The 22,756-nt window shown below is 35.1% G+C and overlaps 1 protein-coding gene across 4 annotated transcripts; it reads right to left on the reverse strand.

Annotated features, from left to right (window-relative positions):
• Positions 1–15,326: 15,326 nt before the first annotated feature.
• Positions 15,327–18,964, reverse strand: LOC124917909 (calcium-transporting ATPase 8, plasma membrane-type-like). Of its 4 annotated transcripts, XR_007097281.1 has the most exons (11): positions 18,951–18,964; positions 18,760–18,878; positions 17,615–17,709; positions 17,440–17,521; positions 17,003–17,131; positions 16,477–16,536; positions 16,194–16,301; positions 16,007–16,098; positions 15,791–15,912; positions 15,528–15,705; positions 15,327–15,434 (listed from the first exon to the last, which is right to left on the reverse strand). XR_007097281.1 is itself a non-coding variant. In XM_047458171.1 (10 exons), the coding sequence occupies exons 4-10, from the start codon at positions 17,452–17,454 to the stop codon at positions 15,650–15,652; spliced, it is 582 nt and encodes a 193-aa protein (XP_047314127.1). In that variant the 5' UTR covers positions 17,455–17,521; positions 17,615–17,709; positions 18,760–18,878; positions 18,951–18,964; the 3' UTR covers positions 15,458–15,649. The 4 variants fall into 4 exon arrangements, 3 of the variants coding, with proteins under 3 accessions (XP_047314127.1, XP_047314131.1, XP_047314128.1); XM_047458171.1 differs by lacking the exon at positions 15,327–15,434 and having other exon boundaries at positions 15,458–15,705; XM_047458175.1 differs by lacking the exon at positions 15,327–15,434 and having other exon boundaries at positions 15,458–15,717.
• Positions 18,965–22,756: the final 3,792 nt, after the last annotated feature.

The following is a 22,756-nucleotide window of genomic DNA, read 5'->3' on the forward strand; positions in this document are numbered from 1 at the left end:
CCCTAAACTAGTATTTAAGTGAAGCAAACGTTCACCACAACACTCACAAGTCACAAGAACATCCTCTCACTAAGGCACAAAATGTCTCAGTTTCCCAACATCCTTCAGGTTGATTTTCAATCCTGTTCTTCCACAGACCAGTATGAAATATACAAGATGATAAAATCTTTGGAGGAAACCGGCCTCCAAAGTTTCCTATGCGATAAGCACTCCATCTATCCGGACTCCGTTCTGGAGTTCTTCCACAATGCAAGGGTGTTTCGGGGCACCCCCCACTTTGATACCCACATCCAATCCAAGGTGGGAGGCATTGTCTTCGATTTCACTGAACGGGACTTCGCAAGGTGTCATAGCCTGACAAGACACGGGATCACAGATCTGGACATCCCTGGGGATGTAAAAGCCGAAGTCTGCGTCGCCCTCTCTTAGTCTGACGAACCGGTTGAGGACCATGGAGCAAAATCACGTCTGAGAGCTGAATATCAACTTCTAAATGATGTGATCGGCAAAAGCATTTTTGGTAGGGACGTCACAAACACCTACAGTGTCTCGAACTTCAACATGATGGCGGCCATAATCATCGGCACACCAGTAAACTAGTCTAGGGTGCTCTTTGACACCCTTATCTGGATGATCGGCATTCGATCAGTTGATTTCATTCCTCAAATAAGCAGCCTCCTTGTGGAGCTTGGAGTCCCAACCTGTCCCGGAGAAGGTTTAAACCAAGCTCAGGTGCTCACCAAAGAAGTAACCGACCCATTCTATAGGCGGTTCGAGAGGGCCTGGAGGAGAAGAAACCGCCACAACGGTGATGTCAACCCCTATGCACCATGAGTCACTCCTTCCTGCACCCGGTCGTTTTGCTTCATGCACCGGGTGTATTTTTAACCAACTCAAGTTTGATCGTTTCGGCCTCTTCTATGTTTCTTTCGGCTTTATTTGTGTCTTTCTTGATTTCATGTTTTCTTCATCGTTCCTGTATGCCATTTTCGGCATTGTCTCTGTTATTTTCGGCATCTATCTAATTAATCTCGGTTATGTTCAAGTGCATTTAATGAGATAATTCCAATCAATGAGATAACCCCCAACCACCCGCACATTTAATTTCCAACCAAACTGGTTACTTCCCAACCAACACTTACCTAGGGCTTTGCAAATTTGCCACTTCCCCATGCGCCTTGAAAAGGTAAAGATTCCTTTCCTTAATAAAACAAAACTGACCATCAATGCTCAGATTTTCCCTCCAAAACCGATCCTATATAAGGAGTCATTCTCTACTCATTTTATCACATTCGAAAGCACAGAATCACTTCTGATATTCTTGAATTCCGTCTCTCTCAATACAGACATCATGCCGAGTCGCACTTTAAGCAACTTCCTAAGCATTGACTTCAACTCTTGCACGGGCGAGAGGGATTGTACCACTAAGCAGAAATTCATGTATGACTCTCTTGTTGAAACCGGTCTTCAACGGTTCCTTGAAGAGGCCGGTCCTATTCTTTTAGACGATGTCAAGGCCTTCTTTCGAAGCGCCTGCATCAGGGGAAAGTACATCGTCTCCACTGTCAGAGACCATACATTCTAGATAGACGAGGTTGAATTTGCCTCACTATTCGGTCTACCCACTGAAGGTTTCTCTGACTTTCCTCCTATTCAGGACCTTGCGGGATTTGAAACTGCGCAATACCAGTCGGCCACCCCTTTTCCGGTGGAAAACTTTGGGACAAAAACCCAACTTGCTAGTCACGGTCAGCTACTGCTCGAAATCGTGACCCGGTCAATTCTGTGTCAATCACCTAATCAACGGTACTCTAGGAATACCTACAACATCATGACCCACATTCTTTGCAAATCGGCCATCAACTGGTCAACGGTCATATGGGAAAACCTAAAGAATATGGTGCTGACCAAGAAAGGCTCGGTTATGCACCACATATTAGCAAGCTGATTCTTGGGAACCGACCAGAATTCGGACCGGGCACACCGGCTTCCTCTTCAAACATCCTCGACAGGGATTCAGCAATAGAACGGATCTGGAGAATGTCTTTTCAATAGGCTGTACTTTGCATTCCTTCTGTATGCCTATCTTTGTACCGAATCTTATGACGGTTTCCTTTATCTACTACTTGAATTTTAATATCATTTCAGTTTAAATGACCGTGTCTTCCTAATTCTTTGAACATTTATCTAAGTAACCGGTTAACATCTTCAAACTATAACCGCGTTCTCATCCGGCCACTTGAAATCTGCTTAAAACTGTTCACTCAAAATGTCCGGTTAGACATAGAAACCGTTCAATCAATCGGTTTCAAAGGAACTATTGCGTCATCAATGACATAAGCAAAGGATTTTAGAGGGAAATTTCCCGCCCAAAAATTGTCGCCCCCCACTTTTGGTTTACCGCCCATAGTTTGGCGCCTCTTCCATTTTGGAGGGAAAATTCCCGCCCATTATTGATGGGACAGTTGGGTTTCCAAACCGCATCTATAAAAGGGACTTTCGGTCATTTTACCTCATTCACACGCGAATCTACTTTCTCTCTCTAAGCTCTCTAAAACTCATTGAAGCAGTTCTCTCTCACTTTCTCAAACTCTTTAACATGGGTCGTGATTCGGCGTTGTTCAGACTCTACTCTCAAGTGGATTTCGAGGAAATCCGGCTGAATGGTACGACCGAGGCGAAAGCAGTTATTGACCGGGTAATCAAAATCGGTCTGGAATATTTCCTCGGCGGTCCTCACGTCATTTACAAAGATGCGGTCGAAGAGTTCTTCAAAACCGCAACAATCGCCTACGACAAGATCACCGCAACTGTATGCGGTTCCCGAATAGAGCTCACCGAAGAATTGTTGCCCGAAAGCCTGCGTCTTCCAACAACCGGCCAGGATGCAACAACAGAAATAGAGCAGGACATCTTTGAGTCGGCCTGCTACATTCTATCGGCAACCAGTGAGCCGATCAAAATATCCGGGAGCAAACAAATGCTGAGGCCGGAGTATATCCCGATATGTGACATCTTCGCAAGGGCGATTCTGGCGAGGGGAGGAAACTTCAGCAACCTCACAAGGGACAAAATCAAGATGCTAATCGGTCTGATGGAGGGTAAAGAGGTCAACTGGGCAAGATCGGTGTTCAGCAACCTCATGAATATGGTGAAACCGGACTCAACCCGGTCGTGGGGATACGCCGTGCCTCTCGGTAAGATATTCCTCCATTTAAATCTCAACATCGGTCCCGGCGTTGCGGTAGTAAAACGCTGCCTCATCAGATCAAGGCAATTCCTTGAAAGGACACAGCCGGCCCCCAGCTCCACAGGTGGCCGAAAGAAGAAAGCCGCAAAGAAAGATGCCCCGGCCAAAGCAAAGACCGGAGGCAAAGGAAAAGAAAAGATAACCTTCTCCGACCCACCTCAGCACACAGAAGATGAGGAGTGGGCTTCTGAGAGAACAGACACCGAAAAGACGGAGGATGATAGAACGGTCCTCAATGAAGACAGCTCGGTCCAGAGCCCTAAGGATGCCGCACCGAACACCAACCCTGAGACCACCGAGGGTGGAGAAGAGGTTGATAAAGAAGCCGATGATGAAGGCTACGCCACGGAGAGGGAGGAGGCCGAAGAAGCAGAGGCCGATAGATTAGCCCAGAAAATCCTTCAGGGCGTCAACAAGCGAGCAGAAGACGTTGAAGAGCTATACTTGGAGTGGCATGAGCACCGGTTCGGTACACCATATAGAGATATCCTACCGGGCCACACGGAAAAGCAATGCATCGACAGATTGGAGGAAGTAGAGGACCTGATGATGAGCCTCACAAACTCCAACACAATTCAAGAGGTACAAAGCCGAACCTGTCTCCTGTTACCGAGGATCCAACTTCGGAAACTAAGAAAGCGCATCCGGAAAATTAAGGAAGAGCTCAACAAGACGGGATCGGTGGACACCGTAGCGCCGCGGGTGTTAACAAGGCTTGAAAAAGGCAAAAGGGAAAAAATTCAAGAAATCGAGCGGCTGGAAACGATATGCAGCCGAATGCAAGTACCGGTCTATACTGCTCCCGTAATCGAAAAGTTTCCGGTTAACTGTCCAACACCTCCAATGGAGGATGCGGCACCGATCTTGGAGGATGCGGCACCGATCTTGGAGAATGCTGCACCGATAGAATCCAGTGAAAGAGCCGATCCAAATCTCACGGAGCAATCACCTCCCCCACCACCGGAAGTCACCGCTTCAGACCTTACTAAAGAATGGGCTGCTAAAGAATGGGTTGAGGACCGTCTTCAAAAGCTTGAAGCATCCATATCGGAACGGATCGATGACCGAATACAAGAACACAACGTGTCCGAGCTTTAACCATTCAAGGATAGATCCAACAGAATAGTTGATTCGGTCCTGAAGTTCATCGACGTGACAAGGCTGCTTCTGGAAAAACATCAAGAACGACTCTCAGAACTCGGCAACGGTCTGTGGGAAGAGGCCGGTGAGCGCGATAAATGTGCTCAGCGAACCGCAAGTCTGGAGGATGTGACCTCTGATTTAAAGAAAGACTTCGAACGGGTCGACACGACACTTAACCGGGTCTCCGAACTCGAGAAGACAAACGAGAGTCTCGTGGCCGAAGTAAAGGCACTTTCCGAACAGATGGCCGAAATTTTAAGGGCTAAGGTGAACGCGGACGACGCGGCTGTAGCAGCTGATGCTCAGGTGGCTAAAAGGGTCCAGGATGCGCTGGACGCCGAAGTTAGCAAAGATAAAGAGGCGCCGCGATCGTCTCAACTGACCGAAGCGGAAGTGGAAGCCGCGCGACTTAAAAATGCTGAGGCCATATTTCCAGGGTTTGCTGAGAAAGTAGCCTCCCGAGCTGCGGAGGATGCCGCACGGTTGGAAAGGGAAGCACGGAGGCTGGACGGCTTCGCTAGGGAACACAAGAAGAAGAAGGCGGCCGCCTCCGTTTCAACACCGAAAAAGAGACAGAGGGAGGCCCCTAAGAAAGTTCAGATAGCCGAGCTGCTCAAAGAGGTCTCTGAACCGGTCATTACTGGTACATCGCAGCAAGCCGACCAAGTCGAGGACGAAGTCGAAGAACAACTGCGGTCCCGGTCTAAAAGGCGACGATCTTCCGAACCGACCGGGCAACAGCAACCGAAGAAGAAAAAGAAGAGCGTCTATGACTTCACGGACTCTGAATAGGGACTTTCCTTCTTTTTCTTATTGGCCTTAGTATTTCTATATATTTTGTCTTTTCCGGTCATCTATATATAAATATATAAAGTTATTTTTGAATACGGCCTTATTTTGCATTTCTACTTAATTTTGATAATTTTAAATAAAATAATCAAAAAGGGAGAAATTGTTAGATAAAAGATAAAGACTCTTCCAAAACTTTTCTCAAAACTTTTCTCAAAATTTTCTCTCAAAATTTTTCGAAAAATTCTCTAAGTCTTTTTTCAAAAACCGGACAAACAAAACAACCGGCCTACGGTTGCAAACTTACATGATTTTGATAATTTTAAATAAAATAATCAAAAAGGGAGAAATTGTTAGATAAATTCAGACCGGTTCAAATAAACCTAACTTAAATAAACTTCCCATGCAGGAACAAGGAACCGGACCGGATGAAAGAACCGACTAAAGAAAACCAATCGGTCAAGCTACTAAACCGATCAAGAATATTCGGAACGTGACCGCACAAAGAAAAGATCGGCCAAAGCTTAAAACCGGAACCATCAAACAGCCGATCATCCACAAGAGAGGAATAACCGGAAGAAGTCCGGTTATATCACTCATACCAAAAGCCCTTCGGCCAAGTCAAATGACCGACCAGTACAAGAAGACATTTCGGGTATCTGTTGAGAACGATACCAAAGGAACAGACTGAACACTTCCATATTCATGCAAGTTTGAGGAAAGACTGTAGGCTGCAGAAGACAGTACTACCGGATCCTTCCACTTCGGGATAAGCCAGAAAGGAAATCTTCCAAGTACAGACAACTGTCCAACAGACAATGCCTACATCAAGTAAAAGACAAATCCGGCAGGTTTGTCTTACACACCGGAAGAACAGACCGCCAGGTCTGAGACATAATACCAGGTCTGAGGTTGACCATCAGGTCTGAGGAAACGACCGTAGGTCTGAACCTCTGAAACACTAAATCACTGCACCTCTAATCAGCCAATCAGATTCAAGGCAGTGAAATATGACCGTTGGCATATTTCACCTATAAAAGGGGTAGCTGAAGAAGAGTAAATGCAGTGACTTAAGCGGGACATTAAGAGACAACAGTGTGATATTGAGATATTAAGAGCATTTACTACAAGTGATAGAGCGTGCTGTTCTAAAAAGCCTAAGTGTTGAAAGTTAAAGTGTGTCTTTACAATTTCGGTGTAAACTGTAAGAGTGTTATCGAGCAGGAAATAAGTCTCGATCGGCCTGTACTTGTATTCCTTAGTGAATATCCTTCTCGCGGTTTCGAGAGGAAGGGGTGACGTAGGAGTTTTATCTCCGAACATCCATAAAATCTGTCTTGTCATTTACTTTCTACCGGCTTCATTATCTAACCGACTAACCTAACCAAACCGCTCCAAACCGACTCTATACTAACCATACCGAATATCCAGATTACCGAAACCGACCCACCATTTCCAAATCTCCATCATCCGAAACCGACCGTGCCTATCATACAAGCGTGCTGCTTCAACCTGAAAGCAAATCTCTTCCGCGCTTGAACCTAGTTCAAGGATTTGTGACAGGTTGTGTAGTATTGAAACCCCGGTGTTAATCTCTAACCGGATTAACCACCACCCTACGAGTGAGAACCGCTAACCGGTCCAACCCCCGGTCCACCAGCGGCGACCTAGATCCTAACAATTAATAAGATTGAAAGATGAGTGAAATAATGTTTGATCAGATTATAATTATTTAAAATATCTAACAAAACTCGGTTTAACAAAAAAAAATTATCACTTAAAAATAGTGAATTTGATAGCATAACATATCATTGTTTTAAATAATGTGCTAAAATACTATGATATAATAATAGAGAATGTTACTATGAAGTTTGAGATTGAAAAACATTGCAAATCATAAGTTAGCAAATTCATTCCAATTGAAAATTGGAAGGAATCTCAAATTGACTGTATTCTTTAATTTTAAGACGGTTTATACAATATTAAATAAAAATTGTTATATTGATTATTATTGTTTAAATATAATATTTAGCAAACTACTCTCAAATTTACTTCACTCTTAAGACAATCTTATAAACCAATTTAATGATATTTATATCTCAATGTTTAAGTCATGAAATTAGAAAATAAGTTAAGTGTTCATGAAATTTAGTGTGTTAATTATTAATACATGTTTCAAATTATTGAAATGTATTTTTTATATTAATTGTATCATCTACATTTACCATTTTGATACCCACTAGTATTGTTTTGAGTTTTTAAATCTTTGACATCAGTTTAAACCAAAATAATTAGCCATTATAAATTGAACACAAATACCTTAATATTTGATAATGAACTAATGAAGAACATTAATGACTTAATTCATCCTCATTTATATATGTCTCGATCTTACCAAATCACAGTATTTACCAAATATAAAATATTCATTTGATAAGATATATACATAAGTATGTACATGGTAACATTTACTAATGCTTTCTATAGCCACTAATGTAGTAATTTTCTTTAGTCCTAAATTCATGATTCTAAACAAATACATATTAGATTTTCTTTCAAGCTTTAATCTATAATCCTATAGATCGATAATATCTAACATGCATGAATCACAATCCTAATACAGAAATTTTACTATGTCCATAAGTTGATTAAACAAGCGGAAGCGTACCTGAATTCATGATGAAGATCTTTGAGTTTGGGTTTGCTCTTCCGATTCTCCAAGCGGTTTTCTCCCTTCTTCTCTCTTACGATGGAGGTTAATGAGAAAATGAAAACTAGCCACTTGTGAATCGGGGAACCACAACCCTTTTATATTATATTTCTTTATTTATTTATTATTTAACCATCATAAATAATAAATAAATTGACGGTTTCTACACATAATCGATCCGTACTATTAATTATATTAATTATGTGACTTATTCAATAAAAAATAATAAATACTTAATGATCACTTTATTTTTATTGAATCCGAATAAAAATAGCCCAAACACATTATTTATATTTATTAGTCCAATAAATCTAACAATCTCCCACTTGGACAATATATATAATTACATGTGTTCATCTTTATGCGCAAATAATGTGGCTATCATAATTTAAAGTCACTCCAAATCAATCTCGTTCATTAATCATATCAACATTGAACCAAAACGGTTTAATTACATTAGTTCGTAATTCAACCCATCAATGATCACGAATATCAATATAATTAAATGACATAGATCATAGTACGGATGTGTAATATAGAAATGACATCTAGTGTGATGCATCATGTCAACTTCTAACTGGTCCCTAATGAAATCAAAATTTTCCATAAACAAAGTATAACAAAATTCTTTATTATCCATAAACTGCAGTAATCAATAAGTCTTTATAACATACATATATATAGAAACAAACTCCCACTAAATCTGAATATCTTCAAATAACATAACACTCATTTGAGCAGTATGCTCCAAAAAGACCTTGAGTGGTAATCCCTTAGTTAGCGGATCCGCAATCATAGAGTTTCTACCAATATGTTCTATATATAAATGACCACTCTGAACTCTTTCTTTAACAACTAGGAACTTGATGTTAATGTGCTTTGACTTAGTTGAACTCCTATTGTTGTTTGAATACATGACTGCTGATTTATTGTCACATAATAACTTTAGTGGTCTTTCAATTCCTTTCACAATATTTAGCCCAGTGACAAAATTCCGCAGCCACATTCCATGATTGGATGCCTCATGACATGCTATAAATTCAGCGCCCATAGTGAAAGAAGCAATGAGTGTTTGTTTAACACTTTTCTATGAGATTGCTCCTCCAGCAAGCATGAAGATATAACCTGAAGTGGATCTCCGACTGTCTTGGCATCCAGCAAAATCCGAATCCGAATATCCAACGATCTCTAGTTGGTCCGATTTCTTATATGTGAGCATGTAGTCTTTAGTTCTTTTCAAATAACGCATAACCCGCTTGACTGCTACCCAGTGATCCATACCAGGGTTACTCAGATATCTGTCTAACATTCCGACAATGTATGCCAAATCTGGTCGAGTACAGACTTGTGCATACATCAAACTTCCTACTACAGATGCATAAGGAATTTTTTGCATTTCTTTAACTTCAAGATTATTCTTAGGACATTGTTGAAGACAAAATTTGTCTCCTTTAACAACGGGGGTGTTTCCTGATTTACAATCCTGCATACCATATCTCTTTAGTACATTTTCAATGTAACTCTTTTGTGACAATCCAAGTATACCTTGAGAACGATCTCGATGTATCTGAATTTCTAATACAAAAGAGGCCTCACCAAGATCTTTCATTTCAAACTTAGTTGAAAGAAATCTTTTAGTTTCATGCAGTAAGCCTGTATCATTGCTAGCGAGCAATATATCATCAACATATAAAATCAGAAAAATATGTCTACTCCCACTAAATTTGTGGTATACACAATCATCAATTAAATTACTCTCCAAACCAAACGAGATAATAATTTTATGAAATTTGTGATACCATTGACGAGAAGCTTTCTTGAGACCATATATGGATTTCTTTAGTTTACAAACCATTTTGTTTGGATCTCCCACCACAAAATTTTCTGATTGGTTCATAAAAATTGTTTCATCAATGTTTCCATTTAGAAATGCAGTCTTAACATCCATTTGGTGTAGCTCAAGATCAAAATGTGCCACTAATGCCATGATCGTCCTAAAAGAGTCCTTTGTCGAAACATGGAAAAAGGTTTCTGTAAAATCAATACCTTCCCTCTGAGTGAAACCCTTTGCAACAAGACATGCCTTATATCTTTCTACATCACCCTTTGAATCCTTTTTGGTTTTAAATATCCATTTACAACCAATAGGTTTCGCACCTTCAGGTAATGAGACTAGATCCCAAACGTCATTGTCTTCCATAGACTTAATTTCTTCATTCATGGCAATAATCCATTTATGAGAATTAAAACTATGCATTGCTTGATGTAAGTTGATAGGATCATCTTCCATCATTTCAACGTTATCCTCATGTTCTTGAAGAAATACAATATAGTCATCCGAAATAGCATTTCTCCTTTCTCTCGTGGATCTCCGTAATGACATTTGTTCTTGAGGTTGTTGAGTTTGTTCTTCAGGAATGTTTACCTCATTTTCAATGGGAAGCTTTGTATTATTGTCTTGAAGTTCTGGAATTGCTTATTGATTAATATCATAAATAAATTCATGATTATCATTAGTAGAAATTATAGGAATTTGAACAAATTCCTCTTCAAATACAAATTCCTAAGTATTTCTCCCCTCAAACTCAATATCCTCAAAGAACACTACATTTCCCGTCTCAAAAATAGTTCTGTTCGTGGGAACAAAAAACTTATAACCCCTTGATTTCTCAAAATATCCAATAAAGTAACAACTAACTAACTATTTTGGAGTCCAATTTCTTTTCATGAGGCTTATAAGGCCTTGTTTCTGCTTGACATCCCCAAATATGAAAATGCTTTAGGACTGACTTTTTACCGGTCCAAAGCTCATAAGGAGTTTTAGTTGTTGCTTTAGTTGGAACTCTATTGAGAATATATGCTGCAGTCTTTATTGCTTCTCCCTAGAGAGATTCCTGTAAAGTAGAATGAGAAATCATGCTTCTTACCATATCTTTAAGTGTTCTGTTTCGTCTCTTAGATACACCATTCATGCGAGGAGAACTTGGCATAGTGTATTGAGGTACAATTCCACATTCCTCTAGGAATTTAGCAAATGGTCTTGGACGTTGTTCTCCTGATCCATCATATCGACCATAGTATTCACCACCACGGTCAGATCTGATAGCTTTAATTCTTTTACCAAGCTGATTTTCTACTTCAGATTTGTATGCCTTAAACACGTCCAGTGCTTGGGACTTCTCACTAATGAGATAAAGGTAGACATATCTTTAATAATCATCTATGAACAAAATAAAATATCGTTGACCATTCCAAGAAGCCGTAAGGAATGGCCCACAAATATCAGTATGAATGAGTTCTAAGACGTCTGTAGTTCTTTTGGCACCCAATTTCCTTACGTTTGTTTGCTTTCCCTTAATACATCCAATACAAACCTCAAAATTAGAAAAATCAAGAGAATCAAGAATTCCATCATTTACAAGACTTTCAATTCTGTGTTTAGATATATGACCTAAACGCTTGTGCCAAATTGATGCAGAATTTTCATTTGTTAATTTTCTTTTAGTACCGCGATTACTTGTATGCAAAGTTTCATTATACGAGGCAATTGTATCAAGTAAATATAGATTATCATAAAATGACAAAGAACCATTTGCAATAATATTTGAATTTAAAGAAAGACTAAACTGACCATTTCCAAATGAACAATAATAGCCAAATTTGTCCAAAACAGAAATAGAAACCAAATTCCGTCTAAAAGACGGTACAACAAAAGTGTCTTTCAAATCCAAATGAAAACCAGTTATTAATAATAATCTAAAATTCCCAATAGCCTCAACTTCAACTGATTTGCCATCGCCCACAAAAATTAATCTTTCATCATCACTTGGCTTTCGGCAGCTCAGGCAACCCTGCATAGAAACACTAATGTGAGTAGTAGCACCAGAATCTACCCACAAAGTGTGACTCGGTACTGAAGTTAAATTAACCTCAGAGCAAACGAAAGTAAGAGATTCACCTTTCTTTGCACGCCATGCGTGATATTTGGTGCAGTCCCTCTTCAAGTGTGTGGATTGCCGACAAAAGAAACAACTAAATTCCTCATTTTCTTTAGTTTGTTGTTTCTTTTGCACGGGACCACCTTCAACTTCTCTAGGATTCTTCCTTTTATTCTTTTTATCTCTGAAATTACTTCCTGAAGCCAAATGAGCACTTTCAATCTGATCTTGCTTCAATCTCTCTTCTTCTTGCACACAATATGAAATTAACTCATTAAGAGTCCATTTCTCCTTCTGACAGTTATAACTGACCTTAAACTGATTAAATTGTGCAGGAAAAGAGATCAAAACCAAATGCACGAGCAATTCATCAGAAAGCTCTAACTTTAGTGCTTTTAGTTTTGAAGCAAGTTGAGACATTTCCATTATGTACTCCCTTATGTTTCTTTTTCCCTTATACTTCATTGAGGTCAAACTCACAAGAAGCGTGCTTGTTTCAGCCTTATCGTTTTTTGCAAAATGTTTCTCAATTTCCTCAATGAATTCCTTAGCATTAGTGACTTCAGAGATATCACCCCTAAACGTTTCTGGAATTCCTCGCTTAATGATCATTAGACACATGCGATTTGAACTTTCCCATTTTTCAAGGTCCTATTTTTCAACAAGGGAACCTTGATCCGTAATCGTGGGTCGATCAATCCGAAGTGCAAGGTCTAGATCCAAACACCCGAGGATAATCAAAACATTTTCCTTCCAATCCTTAAAGTTATTTCCATTCAGTATAGGAATAGAATTGACATTGACAGATATTGTAGATGCGGAAGCATTAACTGAAATTAAACAAAAAAATACTATGAACACATTTTTTCACATCTTGATTAATAAATTCACATTGAGATTTTTCCATCAACAAAAAAAAAATATCTAGCACAATATTAATATTTAGTCTTTGGACAGAAATATTAACTTGTAAGTGATATTTTGTGCAATGATCAAATACTGACAATAAATCCTGTCGAACAATGATTCTATCTTTGGATTGAATTATTGTTCACATGGAACCAAATAATCGTCACATATTCATCATCACAGGTACTTTTGTAATTCGGCCCGACAATATTAATCTATCTTTGGACCGATATAATATCTGCATGAATTACAGACGTACTTATCATTTAAAATCTATATACCGAATCAACATTTGAAAGATAGATTACTTTGGTAATATGTTGTTTCAATTGATTGGTTAGAATAATAAACTCCTTAAATCTCAAAAACAATTTATTAATTAAATTCTTAATTTCTTAAATTCTTAATTATTTTCTTAATATTATTTTATTTACGTCATAATATTATGAAAAAGATACATAACCCGTATATATATTTTAAATATAATTCTTTAAAAAAAATATATAATTCTGTAATTATATTTTTTATGTTCCAAATAAATAAATATATATGACATAATAATTAACTATTTTATATATATTCAATAATATATATCTCCTTATAAATCTCGGTTATCTGTAAATACATATATTTAATAATATATATCCTTAATTATATGTTATGTGATTTATTTATAATAAAATCTTTATTTATTAAATAGATAATTAAATTTCTGAACTTTTCAAAACTCCTCCGTACATATATATTTAAATAAATAATATTAGTCAAACTTAATCTTTAATTAATTATTTATTTAAAAAAAACCAGAATCGCAAACCCTAAAAATCATTCTTCTTCAAATCATCATCTTTACTACGATATCTTAATTCATGATTTAATCATAATATGATATCATAAAAAAAATCTTAATATAGAGATTGGCTCTGATACCAATTTTAGTAATTTTCTTTAGTCCTAAATTCATGATTCTAAACAAATACATATTAGTTTTCCTTTCAGGCTTTAATCTATAATCCTATAGATCGATAATATTTAACATGAATCACAATCCTAATATATAAATTTCTCTATGTCCATAAGTTGATTAAATAAGCGGAAGCGTACCTGAATTCATGATGAAGATCTTTAAGTTTGGGTTTGCTCTTCCGATTCTCCAAGCGGTTTTCTCCCTTCTTCTCTCTTACAATGGAGGTTAATGAGAAAATGAAAACTAGCCACTTGTGAATCGGGGAACCACAACCCTTTTATATTATATTTATTATTTAACCATCATAAATAATAAATAAATTAACGATTTCTACACATAACCGTTACTTCTACACATAACATTACGTACTATTAATTATATTAATTATTTGACTTATTCAATAAAAAATAATAAATATTTAATGATAAACTTTATTTTTATTGAATTCCGAATAAAAATAGCCCAAACACATTATTTATAATTATTAGTCCAATAAATCTAACAACTAATTCTAATAACTTAGAACAACTAATAAAACTATGGCATTATTGCGACATCATAAAACTACGAGCAGGTGCAGGTGACGGGTACGGTGGAAGTAGTAATTTCAGCATTGGAGCATGATACATGTGCCACCACATTACTATTTCCGAACAATAAATTGATGTTATTCAACCTTAATCCACTACATGGATTCGTCTTACTGCAGTCGAATATCACACCGACTTGTTTTGTTGATGTTCCATGAATGTCTTGGTAAATTATTCCTTTGATTTTCACTCCCGACTCCTATAAGATGGATTTATTGACGTTTCTTAGTTAGCTTTTTGGGACTCTTTATTTAATTAATAAAGCTAAACAAACAAAATCAATTATGTAGCCTTATACCTGATTTGAACAACCCTTCCCGCTAGGGCAATAATGTTGATCAATGATTATAGGGTTTTGGACATTGACCATATTAACATGTTGGAAGAGAACATTCTTAACAAATCCATTACTTAGCTTTGCCAAAGTCTTTATTCGCACCCTGTTTTCTGTTCCTGTAAATGTCGTTGTTGTAACCGTCACGTTTTGTACTCCAGCCTCTTGTAAGCTTTGCCCTAGGCTTCCAATACTGCATGAAACAGTAGTGGATTTCATGTAAAGGAAGAAAAGGAGAAATGTTTTGAGAATGAATTAAAGAGAATTACTAAGTTTTTACCTGATACCATGGCCAGGCTCACAAATAATATTTTGAATCCATAAATTGGTGGAGCCAGGGCCAATAGAGATGCAGTCGTCACCAGCACTACAACAAAATAGACTTATAGCGACGCTTAAAAAGACTTCTGCCAACCTATAAAAGCGTCGCCAAAAATATTACCGACACTTATTCTTGCGTCGCCATAAGCAGGGTGGGCGCATGTTATAGCGACGCTTATTTAAGGGTCGGTACCATCAATTTAAGCGTCGCCAGAAGTCCTAAATTTTTAAAAATGATTTTTATTTTATTTTATTTTATTTTAACAATTTTATCCGAATTTTAATTTTAAAATTAAATATTCATTGAAAGGGACATTTAAAAATAACTTCATACTTTTAGTGACATTTTTAATAATAACAAATTTAACATAAATTTTCACTACAATAAAATATTTCAAACAAAAAAATAATTTTATTCAATAAAGAACATAGTTTTTATCCACTTAATTTTCTTCTTGACATCAGATTCTTCTTGAACCACAGCTGTAAATATATGAAAGAGATTATTTTTAAGATAAGAAAGAAAAATGATATATTAATCTAAATTAAATAGACACAAAATTTGAAAAACAAAACTTAGTTGCTTCTTCATGCAATTGACAGCTCAAGGATGAAGACGAGCATATAACACCTAAATCATTCATTCTTCACAATTAAACCGCTAAAAGGAAAATGCATTGATCTTCAATTATTGGAATCTAAATATATATCCTCTCACTGTGCAAATTTGTTTCCTCCATTTCTGTCTGGATATCTTCTTAATGATCTTCTGTAATTAGCAAAAACAATTATAAAAAATGATGATTATTAGTAAAAAAAAACTTTGAAGTTAATTTCACCTGGTGATGGTACTACATTTGTATTCTTCTTCCTAGGACATATACTCTTGAATAATCTTGACAAGTCACTGAATGGTGTCTCTGAAACTAGGATCATTTTCCCAACTATTGCAAGTGGCCAACTATTGCGTTGCATGCATTGACCCACCAGATAAGTTTAATTATATTTCATTTCACCTACTAACAACAAATTAATTAATTAATAATACAACTCACCTCACAAATCCAATTGCAACAGATACAAGCCACAATTTCCAGTTAAGCCTAACAATTGAAAAGAACTTCCCAAGGAAGAATATTTTAATCACCTATCATCAACATAAACAACATATTATTATTATTATATCACCGTCATGCATGCAAATTTAAAATAAAAAAGACAACATAACGATCAGAGTCGAACCTGGAGCACAATAGTTAGTCCAACTATCAACATGAAGAGACGATTCTTAGTCACTCCCTTAAATACGTTCATCTCATCTGGCTTCCTTGCATTCACCTCATTGAATATCTGCACAAATTAACCATTTTCTCTTTATTTTCTTTCTTTCTTTCTACCTAGGATATATATATATTAAACACAAATCTCAACCAATTAAGCCATATATAACAGTGGTGCGCACAAATATGAACTTCACATACAACGACCCTTGTCACTATCTTAACCAAAGTAAATATTAGCGTACCTTAACTCCAGCATTTGTACATAGTTGAACAGCTTCTCTGACACCAGGTCGACAAGGATCCTACGTTGATCAATCATTTACAAAAACTCGTCAATTTAGTATCTTTTTTTGTGCGTATGTGTTTACCATACAGGGTGGTGTGATGTTCCTAATTACAATTAACCGTTTGGAATTTTCATTATCAGAAGATTCCATTCATGTATTGTTTACAAGATGAGATTGATGAAATATTATTTGAATATGGAGTAAAATAGTGATATACAAATGTAGGTATATAATTCTATCAATAATGTGTCCTCTATTTCCTATCTTTTCAAAGATCAATGGTCATTACATCTGTTCTGCCCTTTTGCCTAATGATTGAGAAATAGCCTTCTTCATATTATAATTTAGTTTAGTGTCGAGCAAAAAGACAATAAGCTAGTGATGATATTTAGATCAAGATGCTAATATGATTAAACATGAAATATGACATCTGGTTATAGAAATTATAGTAGACTAGATGCACACCAGTAGTGAACAATACCTTCAGGCCAATAATAGTCAGCAATACAAGGTCGTCATCAGGTATTTTCCAAGTAGACAGTTCCTCCTCAGCATGTGAACGCAAACTTCTGAAAGCCATATCTTCAATGGCTCTTCTGAAAACTTCTGACTGCAGGTAACAGAAATTTCCACAAGATTGGAGTTAAATTTGAAATATGGAAGGCATCAGTAACATCTTACTTAAGTCCACAAATTTTCTTTGTATCAACTTGGAGTTGAGAGGAATAGAATTAAGATCACACAATGACAGAATTGAGTCGACAATAAATGAAGTGCCTACCTAATTAGTTACAGAAGCCAAAAACCAATTATTGAAAATAAATAATCCAGCAAGGATGACCCATGGGGATTCTTAGATGCTTCCGTAAGTTTTAAAATACAGAAATGCAAATGAAGAAAAATGAAATTCTAACATACCTTGTATTCATCCATCGGTACCAAGAGATCATCTTCATTGAAATAACTTCATTGAACATTGCTTCATTGTCCCCTCGGTTGACTACAGAAATACATATATTATTTACATGAATACACTAATATGAAAATAGGATAGAAAATACGAATAGAAACAAAAAAATGAATTTGAACGCACATTTGTTGTTATTTTTGCCCTGTTCCCATGGCCTGTAGAGGTGTTTTAGGAGACGACGGACAATCATCAAAGACTGAAACCTTTGTTTCTTCACCCTAATTAAATATAGAACATTATATAAGAAATCAAAAGAAAATTCAGATAATTGTAAACAAGAAAATAGTCATAGTTAAGCTAAGAACAACCTTTCCACCAGAAATTGCATATAAAAGCTAAAATAACGTCTGTGTCTAAACAGTTGATTTCAGATAGGCACGTTCAATATAACTATAGTATCAGTTAATAAAATATCAATTCCAGAAATTACAATTAACAATATAACTTCATCTTGTTTCTGTGCCATAAAACCTAGAATAACATTAACTGGAATGGTAATGCTCACCTCATGAACATCATGCTTTTCAGCTTCAATATATACAAAAAATTTCACATGATCAAGGGCAAAAGCAAATATATTTTGCAGTTTAGTTCCAAAAGGTTGTAGATCCATGAACTTTTGCATTAAGTAGAAAACTGAATGTCTCTCACGTCCAATTTACAAATAAAACATTCCACCAAAGAACAGCTATAGCAAAGCCAGCAAAAGACAATGAAGTTGTTATAAATGTAGAAATTATGACTTGCAGACATCTACCGTGCATAAATTGAAGAAAATAGCTAATTCCATAGCTAATACCAGAAGAAAATAATAGTTCTAACTATACCATGTTGTCAATGCAAAATTTTCAAATAACAAGTTAGACACTTACATAAGGTGACCACCGCTAGATGCCATGCCAAAATTCCAAATGACATTCTGTTAAACAAAAAAACTAGTTCTAAAAGCATTCAAAAGATAATCAAGACAAACATTTTCATGTTTAGGTACAGGACATGGTGGCCTTTCTTATGGTGGCCTCTCTATTTAGTTCAAACTCTCAGTCCTTATCATCGTCTACAGTAATTTCTTGAATTCAAATTTGAAGATTCCCATGTGTTAACATCCCAATCTAATGTTCAGTAATTCACTATCTACTACAAAATTATAAATTATTGCCAAGCTTACTTTACAATAGTTAACAATAAAACAACTTTCATCAATTTTACCCAGTAAAATTAATTCTCAAACTAATCTTACAAAAATCCACTACAAACAGCAATGTTACCTCAATGTTATCTACAACATCGTTGCCAGCCAAAGGAATAGTCCCCATACTCTGTCCGTTTTTTCGCCATAGTGACATCTTCTTGTTGTCTCCAGCACTGGTAACAACCAAATCTAAATCTGCAGAGAAATTAGGGAAAATTTTAGATCATACCATTTAAAACATGAATTGTGTGTCTTTGTTATGCTCACTAGTGTGATTCCACTTGACCAAGTTCACTTGAAAACCCGGGTAAGGAGTGTAACTGAATATGCAAGGATCGCCGGATTCAACGGAGACATCGAATAGCTTAACGGTGTCTCCGACGACAGCGGCAAGGATACCAGATGTAAGTTCCCCAAATTCATGATTCCCCTTTTGAAGCAGCTGGTTAAGAGAGAAAGAGAGAGAAATGGATAGAAGGAATCAAGACACAAGTACTATTTTGTAATTTTGCATTGACCATGTAATTTCTATCACTTTCTTTTGGTTTTTCCTCAATCTAATCTAATATAATTTCCATGTTGAAATAAAATGAAATAAAAGAAAACCTACTTGTTCGTCTGGGAATATTCGATCATGTACTCATAAGCGTCCTCCTGGGCAGTAACCCTAGTCTTCGTACCTTCAACAGGGAGAGCAAAGAAATCCAGAACTATGATGGTGTCTCCGTAAGTCTTCCCTTGCCTAAGGCCCGTGATCTCGATGTTGCCGTCGAGCCGGCGTGAACAACCATCTTCAAAAGAGCGAGAGCAGAGATATTGATACGCTTGAAGTAGCGAGGGTCGTTAGTCCATGGATTCTCCATGAGGACCTTGTTCTGAGCTTCATCGTCGTAATTGAAGATCGAGTTTGATAGATGATAGGTGGCTTAAAGGTCGCGGCGGCAGAAGAAGGATCAGAAGAAATTAAATTCATGGTGTGCGGATAAAGAGGGATTTTAGAGAGAGAAGTAAAAATGAAAGTTAATGGAACCCTTCTTTTTAACCCACTCATTTTAGAAATGACCCGTCCGAACTTATGACCCGCGAAATAAATTTTTATTTATTTTTTTTTAATTATAAAAGTTGTCATAATTATTAAAGGTTGGCGGCAACTTTTATTTCTAAAGACTTTTACCAACGCTTAATATACGTTGGTAATTATTAGTCACTAAAGGTATATTTTGTTGTAGTGCAGTGCCAATAACAGAGTTGGTGATCGTCACAACAGAAGATTGCGATATGTGGATGCCATCGGTATTTGGACTTGTACTCGGAGCCGATATCTTCAAATTTTGCAGGTTGACATTGTTGCATCCATTTACCGCAATGTTAAACATTTGGCTATTTATCGATGATAATCCACTTAAAATGACATTATTCGAATTGTTGATCTCTAATGACTGCATTTGATTATCCATCACAAAAATCATTATAATATTAAAATTTGAATTAGGGATCCCACTTTGAATTTTTTGTCTGCCTTGAAAAACTTATTTTGGTCATATAAAAAAATGAATTCTCTAGTGCTATAAATATAGCCCACGTCAAAACAATTTATGGATTGGAGTTTAGATTAGAAAACGCTAAAGTTTTATTGATTTTTTTTACTTGAAATATCTTATTCGGATATACGGATATTGATTTATATGAGATAATATTTTGAAACATAATTTAGTAGATGTATTTTCATAAAATGCAATTTTAAGATCATGGATACATACCTTAAAGCCCTTAGGGCAGCACTTGTTGGAAGCTTTGCAAGCCCATAGACAAGCCTTGGCCATCAAGTATGCCTCCATTGATAGAGAGTCCATTGACCCTTTGAAATATTTGTTGGAATTTTTAGGGTCACTTGTATAATAAATAATTGTGCATATGTCATATTTAATATAAGCCAAAATAATGTGATCTAATGTGAAATTAAGTTTATGGCTTATGGGTGTATTTGTCATGAATATAAAGTGAGGATACCTAAGTGACATTTCTAATTTTATGAAGGGGCTAAATTAGAAATTGTCAAACCATAATAACTAACTTATTGTTGGTTATATGTAACGGTAGTGGTCCCAATTTGAAGTAATGTCAATTCTCTTTTGAGTCCCCATCAACAACAGAGAGAGAAATCTATTGACTTACTCATCAAATGGAAGAACCATTCCACATAAAGAAAGTCTAAAGAAAGTCTAAAGAGAGATTAAAGACTTTTTCTATTACAAAGAAAGAGAAGATTAATGCGATTAATTAAGGTACGCTTCCGCCACATTCAGATTTTAATTTCTCACACATTAAATTAGGATCTAATTAGGATAATTCTAACAATTGGTATCAGAGCCATCCTAATTTAATTATGTGAGAAAATTATATCTGTGTAGATATATATGAATGAAATTTATATGCATGCAATTTATATACATGCAATTCATAATAAAAGCATGTTATTAGGAATATATATATATATATATATATATATATATATATATATATATATATATATATATATATATATATATATATATATATATATATATATATATATATATATATAAAGATTTATTCTAGATTTATGAATATTAGTTAAAGTTCCTAGAACTATGAATATTTAGATTAAATAAGAACGGTTATATATTAATTAAGATTGTATGATGTTAAGATTGATGCGAGATATTTGAATTATCTCATAACTTGATTTAGGGATATTTAGATTATCATGAATCATATATATATGCATGAATTTATGAATTTATAGATAATTTCATATTTTCAAATTATATATATTGGTTTTCATCATTTATAACCATAATATTAATATTATGAATATATATTGATTTTAGAGAATATATATATATATCTTATATTTGAAATTTTTAATCGGAAATATATATATATATATATATATATATATATATATATTCTGAATTAAAATTAAATTTTTTCTCTCATGATTTTGGAATAATAAGATAAGATTTTTAAAATCTAAAATGAATATTTGAATTTTCTATATTTGAATTAAAATAAATATTTGGATATATTGATTTTTGGTAATATGGAATAATTGAATAAAGAATATAAAGATTTATGATGTTATTTAATAATGTTTACTAGATTTTAGATTTATGGATAATTAGATTCTCGTTTAGATTTTATAGTTAAAGGAGGAATTCTCTGTTTTAAAGTTTAGATTTTCTCGTTAAAGAGAGAAATTCTCTGTTTTAAATTGACGGTTGATATTTGACGGTTGATATTTGTTGTTAAGGGATTAAATAATATATAATATATATTATAAATCAAAAGAGAATTAAGGAATAATGTTTAAGGTTATATATATATATATATTTATATATATATATATAAATTAATATATAATAAAATTTTAATTATATCCTTTATTTTAGGATTAAAAGATTAAGGTTAATGATTATTAATAAATTAATAATTAGATTTCTGCCATAAAAATATTTGAAATTTGATCAAATAAATCTTAAAGATTTATTATTTAATTGGATTAATATGAGACATTACAAATTTCAAAATCAAGTAAGATTTGGCCTACGGTATAATTTTATTTTTTAAATTACATGTTTCTTGGAAAATTATATATTATTGATTTGGGTTATATATAATAATATGACATTTAAATTTAAAATAATGATATTATTGTTCATTATTTGGATTGTATTGATTGATACAAATAATCACCAAAGTGACAATGTTTGTTGAAATTAATTCAAGACAATTTTGAATGGTAGTATGGTGTAATTCATGTGATTATATTATTTGGCCTAAAGGCTGATAATTAATTGATTGCATTAATACTTTTGATGATAAATATGTAATAATTATAAAGTCTTATTCATGTGAATAATTAATCCATCCAAAGATAGATTGATTATTTGACATGTCTTATTATTAATGTTTGATCAGTACATCCAAATACTATTAGCAATTAATATTACTGTCCAAAGACTTGATATTAATGTTGCATTAAGTATTTTGAGATGGGATAAATAATTATTTGAATTTAATTGTTACTTAAG

The sequence above is a fragment of the Impatiens glandulifera genome, unplaced genomic scaffold, assembly GCF_907164915.1.
Source record: "Impatiens glandulifera unplaced genomic scaffold, dImpGla2.1, whole genome shotgun sequence".
NCBI classification, from domain to species: domain Eukaryota; kingdom Viridiplantae; phylum Streptophyta; class Magnoliopsida; order Ericales; family Balsaminaceae; genus Impatiens; species Impatiens glandulifera.

Excerpts from the sequence above, each read along its gene's own strand:
- LOC124917909 (XM_047458171.1), bottom strand. Across the intron at positions 16,537-17,002 it reads TGACTATTATTGGCCTGAAG|GATCCTTGTCGACCTGGTGT; the intron begins GTATTGTTCACT and ends TGATCAACGTAG. Across the intron at positions 15,706-15,790 it reads AAATGTAGTACCATCACCAG|ATATCCAGACAGAAATGGAG; the intron begins GTGAAATTAACT and ends ATCATTAAGAAG.